Source organism: Pyrgilauda ruficollis, unplaced genomic scaffold (genome assembly GCF_017590135.1).
Source record: "Pyrgilauda ruficollis isolate IOZ18807 unplaced genomic scaffold, ASM1759013v1 scaffold90, whole genome shotgun sequence".
Classification (NCBI taxonomy): domain Eukaryota; kingdom Metazoa; phylum Chordata; class Aves; order Passeriformes; family Passeridae; genus Pyrgilauda; species Pyrgilauda ruficollis.
Window position 1 is genome coordinate 255,981 of NW_024531044.1, and position 9,998 is coordinate 265,978.

General features: G+C 42.0%; 1 protein-coding gene across 1 annotated transcript; it reads right to left on the reverse strand.

Moving 5' to 3' along the window:
* Positions 1-6,273: 6,273 nt before the first annotated feature.
* MSGN1 (mesogenin 1) lies at positions 6,274-6,789 on the reverse strand. The gene has a single exon (XM_041489187.1). It carries the CDS (start codon positions 6,787-6,789, stop codon positions 6,274-6,276), a length of 516 nt encoding a protein of 171 aa, XP_041345121.1.
* Between the last annotated feature and the right edge of the window lie 3,209 nt (positions 6,790-9,998).

Below are 9,998 nucleotides of genomic sequence, written 5' to 3' on the forward strand. Positions count from 1 at the left end.
CAGGTACACTGTGGCTCTACTCTTCAGCTCTTCTAAAAGCACTGTTTAGTGTCTTTTTGAAGGATGAGTTACATAAAGAATCATCTTCTCCATTAACCTTTCTGCTATGTGGGAAAATTCAAGGACATTTCCCTCCATGGCTGGACAAGGATTTATATAAAGCTTCTTGTCAGATGTTCCAACAGCCTGTGAGATACACAAAATCCATTTGAATATCAGTAAAATCTTTTAAAGACATGACAGTAGTACTCTCTCTACCTCAGAGGTGTCTGTTTATACTAAAATTCAGGAGCTGCCTTCCTGGTTATATATATATAAAAAAGAAAAAAATCTTCAAGTGTTTTATCAACACCTCTTTGCCTTTTAAGTGGATATTTTATGACCACATGCTTTTCCCCTGGTATCTGGGATGTTATTTTTATATCCCTGTTAACACAAGTTGAAAGCAGATCAATCTTCTTTGTTTATGCTTAACGTCTTCTGCAATTTCAACAGGTGAATGACAAAAGTGTAAGGGAAAAGAGAAGTCTGGTGTGAATTGTTTTTATAGGAAAATAGGAACAATAACAGAAATGTACTGCAGATAGTTATTTCCATTTCAAGTAAATGTTGATAAATCACTGCTAATAAGTGATTACTTATTATCTGGTCACTGATTGGCAGAAATCTCATTTTTTCTATACTCTGTATTCAATGACAGCCAGTATTTTAAAACTTTACTGTTTTGGTGACTTAAAGTAACAACAACTTATTATTAATATTGAAAAATTAAGAAAAGTGCCATCTACTTTTTTGTCCCAATTAATTTTCTCTCCCTGGCATATTCCTTTGCTTTTTCTTTTATACTTCAACTCTTCAGTAAATGCTGTGCACCTCTATCCAGAGGAAAACATGTTCTGACAATGCTCTAATGATTTGCAAAGCTTAAGGAAGTTCAAGTCTTGGCTTCTGCCACAAATCTATTTGAGTTTTTAGCCACTTCCATATTATTTCTTCTTTTATTTGTGCCTGTGAGCCTAGAAACACAGGCACAAATAAAACAGTATTAGCTAGAATACAGTATTAGCTAGAATGATGGAAGAGCATGTGCTTGGGGAGAAATGTTTTAAAGCATAAATAAGGTGAGTCTTCCTCCTTATCATGACATCAAGTACTGCAAGAGTGCAAGCCTAGGCTGATGTTGGTGTATAAAGAAACAAAAAGTCAGGGGCTTGATCAGGGATGGGGGCTCAGAAGGATCCCGTTTCTATAGCTCATTAGAAACAGACAGATTTATTGGGATCTGTGAATTCTCTTTCCAGTTTCCTGCCTGTTAAAGGCAATAAGAGGATTTGTGGTTGCATGGCAGATAAATTGGGGAGCAAAACTCAGTCACTGGGCCCTTAGAAGCTGGGAGTGTATTTATGGTTTTGTGGAGAATTTTTTAGCTACTGCAAGGCAGAGCTGGAAGCATAGTTCCTGGCTTCCCTAGTCAGAGGGGATATGGCAGTTCCCAGAGAAGCAGCTCTCCCAAGGAACTGGCTGAAGCCCATTTGCAGGAGGTTTTCTTTATCCCAAGCACACCTATGTGCAGCCCAAATGTGTCACCATAAAACCTCTTGGCACCTACATGGTGCTCCTCAGCATAGAATTTCAAAGCCCTGTGTGTGTGCGGGCGGCCCCAGGCTCGCCTCTGCTTTGGGGGGTGGGGGTGAGTTCCGTGGATCACAGAGCTGGGGCTTGCCTCGGGAGCTTCTTCCACTGTGAGCCCTTAATCACTGGGGAATATCCTCTCCTAGGTACTTATTCTTGTCCTCAAGGGGCGATTTGACCTCCTTGCCCCCCTCAGGGTCTGTGTCTAGCTATTGCTGCTGCTGGCAGCCAACACTGCTGCATCCTTTGTGCAGAGAAGCTGCCGTGCTCCTGGATTCAGGTGGAAAGCCTGCCCTGCCCAGTGAGGCTGTGCAAGCCTCCTGAATCCTGGGCTAATGCCCTGCCTGCAAGGCCTCCTCCTTTGCACTGCTGTGCCTCCTGCTAAATAGAGCAGTATCTTATCCTTCCAGCTGCCCAGAACAGCCTCTGGTCCCTGAAGTAGAAAATGAGCCCTGAGTCTATTGTCATATCGTTGGTACCAACAAGCGCTCGCTCCAGCAGCACCAACTGCCTCACAGCACCAGAGGAGTTAACTGGTATCAGTTCCATTTTATGTAACTGCCTGTTCTGCCCTGCCTTTTTCTTCCCCAATAAAAGGTTTTAGGATGGATATGTTTTTTTTTTTTTCTCTGGCTTCTGAAACTTTTAGCACTGTGTGGTTACACCTGGACCCCCTCAGCAATTCACCCAGAGCGGAGGCAGGGACACAACTCCCAGCATGAAGAACAGCTCAGGACAGCTGCTGGGGTCCAGTCGTCTCACCTGATTTGGTGCCACTCACTCATTTCTGGTGCCCTCAGCGTGTTTCTAGGTTGTTTCTCTCCAGCTCAGTGAAAAGTGTGTATTTTAAAGTCTGAGAATACTTGTTTAAAAGGCAGAAAAATGTACTTATGTGCAGCAACTGATGGTAATCACCTCATCAGTAAACTGAGTAAAGGACTGGTAGTTCAACCAATTTGCAAGGCCTTCTGTATCTCAAGGCTTCTCCTGAGGTTCTAATCCATTTCAATTAATTAATTTCTGTAGAAGATCTTATTATGCACTTTATCGTTTTTCTCTTTAGCATTTGAGAACTGTTCTGCTGTCTTTTTTTTTATGGCTAGTATCACTTAAGAAGTATGATTTCATGTACCTCAGAAGATTGAATACAGTAGAAAACTATATTTTAGTGGTGATGATTTCTTCTTTAGGATCCACATTCTGCTCTCCAAGCTAGGAAGGAATTTCAATAAAATGCTAACAGGCAAAAGGGTGAGTTTTTGGGGACAGAAGAGTTAATTTGATTGTGTAGGACTAACCCCAGTTGCCTCTCCTGTATCTTTTCAGCTTGCTGAACAACTCTATCAGATAGAGTATATATAATTTAATTATTCAGCCATGGCCTTTCAATTATTTTAGCTTTATTTCCATGTATATTTTAACATACTGTGTTGAGAGAAGGTGCTTGTATGTGAGAGATGTTCTCTACTTCTGTGACTTGTGCAACTTTTTCAGACTGAGGTTCAAATTTTTGCCCCTTTCCTACAGATTATTGCTGTTAGAATTAAATACAGCTTTATGGACCTTACACTCCTGAAAGTTAGATCTCATAACCATATGTGGGGGAAGCTCTTGATCTCTTTCACAGCACTTGGATATCTTAAACTCCTGGGCCTAAAGGAAAATGAAGAGGAACCTGAACTGTATTCCATTTTATTAAGAATAATAAAATCCAACATTTAATAGCAGCAGGCCTTGTACCATCTTGTACTGTGAATACAATAATTATTTTCTCTGGATCACTGAACCTGAAATATGTGTATCAAGGGGAAGAATTACAAAAGGTGTGGCTTACAGAGATGTTTCATGTTAGCAGAGAAGAAATAATTTATTTCTGAAGGGAAATAATAAATCTGACACATCCTGGGAAACCTCAGCCATGGGCAGGTACTAAACCTACTTCTTCCTATTCCCACACCTAAGTTGGTCCCACCATCCCCACAGGTGAAAGGAGAGAGCCCCTGAGAGGGGATCAAACAAAGTAAACTGTGCATGAGCAGAACCTATTCTAATAAACCATCTGCATTGTGGCTGTGGGCTTTGGCCCCACTGTGGCACAGGGAGAGATTTAGTGCAGCTCTTTCCCCAAGGGCAGCTGAGATCAGCCCTGTCCCGCTGGAGCCTGGGCCGGTGGGAGCACACACAGCCAAGGTCTGGCTCACTGACACAAAGGCAGTACCATGTTCTTCTGGGACTCACAGCCTTGCCTCGTGGCTTACCTAGAGCTGCTGTTCCACCTTGCACTTGCACAGAGGAACTCCTTGGGTTACAGCTCAGCTGCTTCAGGGTCTCGTGGCTTACCTAGAGCTGCTGTTCCACCTTGCACTTGCACAGAGAGGAACTCCTTGGGATACAGCTCAGCTGCTTCAGGGCGTTCACCTCCCCATTTCACTGGGGTGGTGGGGAATGCTGACTGAGCCACTTCTCCAAGGTGCAGGGTACCTCCTCCATACAGCATCACCCAGCTTTGTGAGCAGCAGCTTTCTGAGGCCATTAGTCTTTGTTTGCAGATGGGTAAACTGAGGCAGCAATGCTGGATGACCAGCCAAGGTCATGAATAAAATAACAATTAAAGCAGATCCTTTTACTTCCTTGTTTCTCTGCTTTAACCATGACCCTATAGGCTGGACAGCATAGGCCCTACCTGTATTTTCAGGTGTAGAACATTTAAAGGACAAGGTCAGATGTCTTCCCATGAATATTCTTTGAGAAAGAATGTGGGATCAGGCTTTCAGTTATGGTTCTGTGCAAGGTCCCATGGGTATCATGCAGTTTCAATCCTTTGCAAAATATTCAGATTGACTTTCCCTATGTGGCAAATCTGCTGAAATCTGGATAAGCTGCACAGATTTATACTGAGGAATGCTCTCCTGACATCAGTGTTGCTACCTCATATTTCTAATTTGACAATTTTATAGGGCTTTAAAAAACTATTCTACTTATACTCTTGCTGAAACACTAAAACCTGTAACAAATCTAACATGGGTTAGTTACAAACAGAAGCATATGTGATATGCTTAAATGTGGTTACATCTGAGTGACAGTAGTACCTGCATAAATTTGAAGGTAGTTGCTTTTTTGTGATAGTGCTGGATTTCATTCTGATTGCCCCAGTATGCACATACTATGTGAGAGGAGCACTGAATCAGCCTAGGCTGATCCCTCGAAGAAAAAATGAACAAAGATAATTGTAATTCCTTCCAAACAGAGAGAAAAGGGAAAAAAAAAAAAAAAGGAATTAAGTTTTAGCTTTGTGGTTCTCTGCTACAGGATTTATCCACAAATCTAAACCATCTGCCCCACAGAGAGAGACATGCTGATCTGTGGAGAGACAAACCTGTTACCTTCCAGCTGCTGTGCTCTCTGTGCCCTCCATCTCCCCCAGCAGAAAAAGTTAATATTACTTAATTAGCTCCCCACAACTGGGGTTTGCTCCTGTCTGGCTGGTTTCATAGGCCAAGTCTTATGACTCAGGCCATGAGATTTACAGAGCAGCTCATATTTTCAGTGGTGTGGTGCCCATCAGTTGAAAGTCAAAGTCATTCAGAATTAAAACTACATCCCCAGTTGTTTCTTTTGTGTGCATGTGTTACAGGACTGTGACTGGCTGTAGAAAACAGCTGATCTTTGATTGGCTTTTAATACAATTACATGATTACCAGAGCCCTCCTAGCTTTCAGTACACTTTGAGAATAGAACTTCACATAATTGTGAAACCTGAATCAATTTATTTCATGTCAGAGAGTAAGATATCTCGATCTAATCTTATTTAAGAAATTTGATGTAAAAAGTCTTCCATCATTTATTGGCAATGAATAAGGGGTTTTTTACACATTAAATACAGAAAAATTATATACTTCTGTATATATTAATAAAGAAGAGAGGACATAGCAGTTTATCTATACAAAATGTCAGTTTGCTTATATTTCATTTTCAATATTTAACCGTCATCACTAGATTTTACCTATCTATCAATCAGATTTATAATACAGGATACAGACTATGACATATTCATTTGTTTACATGCAAAGATGTTCACACTATTATTTAGTTACTTGATTTTTAGGTACAGTGGTCAGTACAGTGGATAAATAGACAATACATGAACTAAATACATGTTTTTCCTCATCCTATGATTAAAGTGCCTACAAATCAATAGACTTAGTATTCTTATGAAGCTGTTGTCATTTTTTTAAATTCAGTTCAACACCTATGGATTTACTCTTGTCCTTATAAAACAGGCTCAGTCACAACAGTGATACGTAAATCCTAGGAAGATCAGCTTTTTTTTTTTTTTTTTTTTACTTTTGTATCAGACTAGGTTTAATATTACTCAAAAGCTTATTAAAACAAAAAATTTAAAAAAAATTTAAAAAAAAAAAAGGCAAATAGCAAGACTTCTGTCTCAGCAACCTGCAGCTCAGGTTTTCAGGCAATCCTACATCACCTTCCAGCATGCGTCCCAGGTACAGAGGCGGTTCCCTTCCCCCGCGCCGTCCTGCTCTCACACCGGGCCCCACCGTACTCTGACCAGGAAGGGATTTTGATGGTTTTTGTTTGTAAAGACCCTGAGCGTGCCGGGGCAGGCGCTCCCGGCGGGCTCTACGCCCGCTTGACGCTGTTGAGGAGCTCGGTCAGTTCGCCGATGTACTTGATGGTGTACTTCAGGGTCTGTATTTTGGTGAGGGGCTGGCCCCGCTGGCTGTAGACCGGGGGCAGGTAATTGCGCAGCGTGTGCAGCGCGTCGGCCAAGGTCCTCATCCGCAGCTTCTCCCTCTCGCTGGCCTTCCTCCGGCGCTGGGCCGACATCCGCACCTTGGTGCCCTTGGGCAGCCGGGCCTGCCCGGGGCTGGGCAGGTAGGCGGGGGGGAACTCCACCAGGCCGTATCCCACCAGGCCGCTGCCGCCGCTGCCGTAGGGGGTCTCGGCCGCCGCCGGGCACGGGGACGAGGAGTAGGATTCGAAGGAGGGCGTCGGGGACAAGCTGTGCGGGGGCGAGACGGGGTGCAGCTCGAAAGGCCCAGCGGAGCTTTTCCAGTCCCAGGCTGACAAGCAGGCGGAGTGTTCCGAACCCAAAGCATCTTCCATGTTTATCAGTGTCTCGTGCAGCTTGTCCATGCTGGAGGAGCGCTCGGGGAAGCAGTGCCCTCTGCCCACCAGCAAAGGCTGGAGCCGCCGGCTGCCGAGACCTTTTTATGATGGAGGGAGGAAAGTGACAGAGTGGGAACACGGGTTTGGTGCGAGGAGTTCAAAGGAGCGCCAGAAGTGCTAAGATAGAAAATGAACTCCTGATGTGCTAGTTTCTTCTCAGTGATAATTATCAACCTTCAGCTAAAAAGCCTTTAAGCTAACAGGCAACAGCAAGGAAGGGAGAAAAAAAGATTATCTTCTCGCAACTAAACCAATTAAGGCTGCGCATCTACTCTGAGCGTTGCGCTAGGGGGAAAAGTGCTGAGAGACGAAAAAAGAAAATTAACCATTTTACAAAACAATTTACAGATCTAGAATGTATTGGTCGGTACCACAGACCCTAAATTTGAGCCATTGAGCCCTGATTTCTGGGTAACTGAAGGTGATGGCACTACAGCAGGGAATATGTGACCCTTACTGACTGCTGCTGGGCTGTCTCTTATCTGCATGTTAATTGTGAAAGTCAAAGATGGTTTGTTTGGATTTGTGTGTGTTATGGCTCTCTGTGGATTTTTCCTCTCATGAGATTGCAACTCATGAGAAACCAGTCACTTTGGTTTTCAATATGAGAAAGGAGGAAAGAACTGCAATACATTCCCCTGCAGTTTGTGGCTTTATGTGCCATTTTAATTCATGACTGGGAAATCAAAAAGGAAATCTGTAATTGTAAACAAGGTCACAGTTCCAGTAAAAGATAGGAAAATGTAATTAAAAAGAAAGGTCTAGGAAGCAAAATATACAGTGTATAAACTTTGAGCCCAGACAAATGTTTTCCATGGAAATTTAATTCAAAGTAATATACAGATTATATATGTGTTAGAGAAGAATAGAAGCTACTTCTGTAAAATTTTCTACCTCTAGGAATCTGTTCTTCTGGCAAAAAAGCCCTTTTCCAGCCCCAGTTCAATGCAACAGTGGTTATATGTTACACAGTTCAAGTGAAAATTTATAACTTATAAATTAATATCATTAATAACAAGCACTTTTCATCTCTCGGCTTCAGTACAGCTTACAGTGATGATTAATGTTCTCTATTACACTGGGGAAATGGATAAGTGGAGGCAAGGAGGAACTTTCCCCAAATCACACAGCAAAGCATTAGGAGAGCCAGGAAAACTGTCCAAAACTCCTGAGCTCTGCAGCTGTTGAGCAGCTTGGCTGCCAGCCATGACTTTGTGTTGGCACATAATGGAAGCAAAATGTAATATATAATGAAAAGAAGGGGAGAAAGAGTGTCAACCTGGAGAAAAAATAAAAGTAGGATTTATTTTAGAGTTTCCTTCTGTGTAATGATCTCTGTGTGCTCCATAATCCGCTCCAAACAAAGGCAGGGGATGCCTCAGAATGGCCCACAGCCAAAGCAGGCTGAGGTTTTCTGGAACATGCCATTTCTTTCTGTGAAATGCTCACTGCAACCACACAGAAAAAACCCAATCCACTACTCAGCATAGCCACTGGGAAGGCTTTTGTGAGTTTTTCTGAGTTAAGTATAAAAACATTAGGAGGCATCTTATGGTTTAAAACCGGGATTACTGGGTTTATCCTGAGATGAATAAGAAAGTACCAAAAAGTGAAGGATTTTTGCATTTCAACCAGGACTGAGAAAGTTTGACTATCGTGACATCTACCCCACACAAGAACTCAGCTCCTACAGACAGACAGGATTGCTTTGTGTTTTATGGTTGCCTTATCATATTCTGAGCTCTTCTCTGGTCCTTCTTTAAAGAAAATGAGATCAAGCAGTCCTAAGAAACACAGATATGTTAAAACTGCTAAAAACTACAATTAAGACAAGATGACCTGTATTTTCTGTGACTTCAGTGATCTGAATGGTTTCATTGAGTACACAATGGTCACAATGTCACAAATTAGACATAGGATCTAATTTTGCATAAATAGGGAATTTGTTCTGTCCCATTCTTTCTCCTTTTTCCTCCCTTTATTTGTTTATAGTGTCTTTTCCATTTGATAGGGCTTTTATTTAATCTTTTTTTTCCCCCTTAACACAGCAACTAAAAGACTACAAATACAGAAATATAAGAAGGGGGAGGTGGAAAAGGAGGCACTTTTATCAGAGTGTGAAAAGGAAGAGGCTTCCCAATATATGTATGTATATATGTATGTACACATGTCTACATGTACATAATGTATACGTATGGAATATATAAATATATTAAAAATACACATAGTGAGCACTTATATAGACTGTTCTGTACAGCAGTTTTATTCTGGAACCAAATAGCAATTTAATGCTTTCAAATTTAGACGCAAAAACTTCAACCAGTTGTTTGTTTGCTGACTATAAATAGTGTACCTCACCAGTTAATTTATGGGTAAATCACAGAAAGTGTTCCTCAAGACACCAAGGGGTGAAAAGATTTTGTGCACATCCAAGATTTTGTACAGATTTTTGCTGTGAATGAGAGATTAACACATTCTGATTTCATCTCTGTGTTCTTATATATTGGGATTCAGATGAGATTAGGCAGTGAAGAGGAATGCAAATTGTGGCAATAGCTATATCTTTTCTTATATCTTATAAGTAAATGTTTAGAGCAACCAAGGCAGGATATGAGAGCATGTAGATTATTATTCTGGTTGCATGAAAAATCACTGGATCTTGTAAGTTTATGCTCTTCTGAACTGTTACGCAAGGAAGAAAATATATTAATAGATATTATGGGGCCAATGCCTTGCAGTTGTTGTGCATCCTTTTTATGACCATTGTGCTCTCTGACACTGTTTCAGCTTGGGCTATTTACGTCACAAATATTACACCTATAGATGTCCCAAATACACAAATACACCTATTTATGTCCCAAAGGCTCCCTGGCTGTGGTCCAGGAGAGGCCACCAGGGCACAGGGGAGAGCAGAGGGTTTCCCCAGACTAAAGCAAGACCACAACACATCTTCAGAGCCAAAGAGGGGGCTGTGCCCTGTTTGCTCTGCTGGTGGAGATGCAGACAGAGGTTCTGTTTGGAAAACTAGCCACCCATTTCTGGCCACAGCCCCCAGATTCCCTAAAAAGACTCAAACGAAGCGTGCCTCAGTTTTGGCTGAACTGGGAAGCTGTGTAACACCTCTCCATGATCCTGGTGTGATCCACAGCCTGCGTCAGTCACCAGAGTCTCGTGGC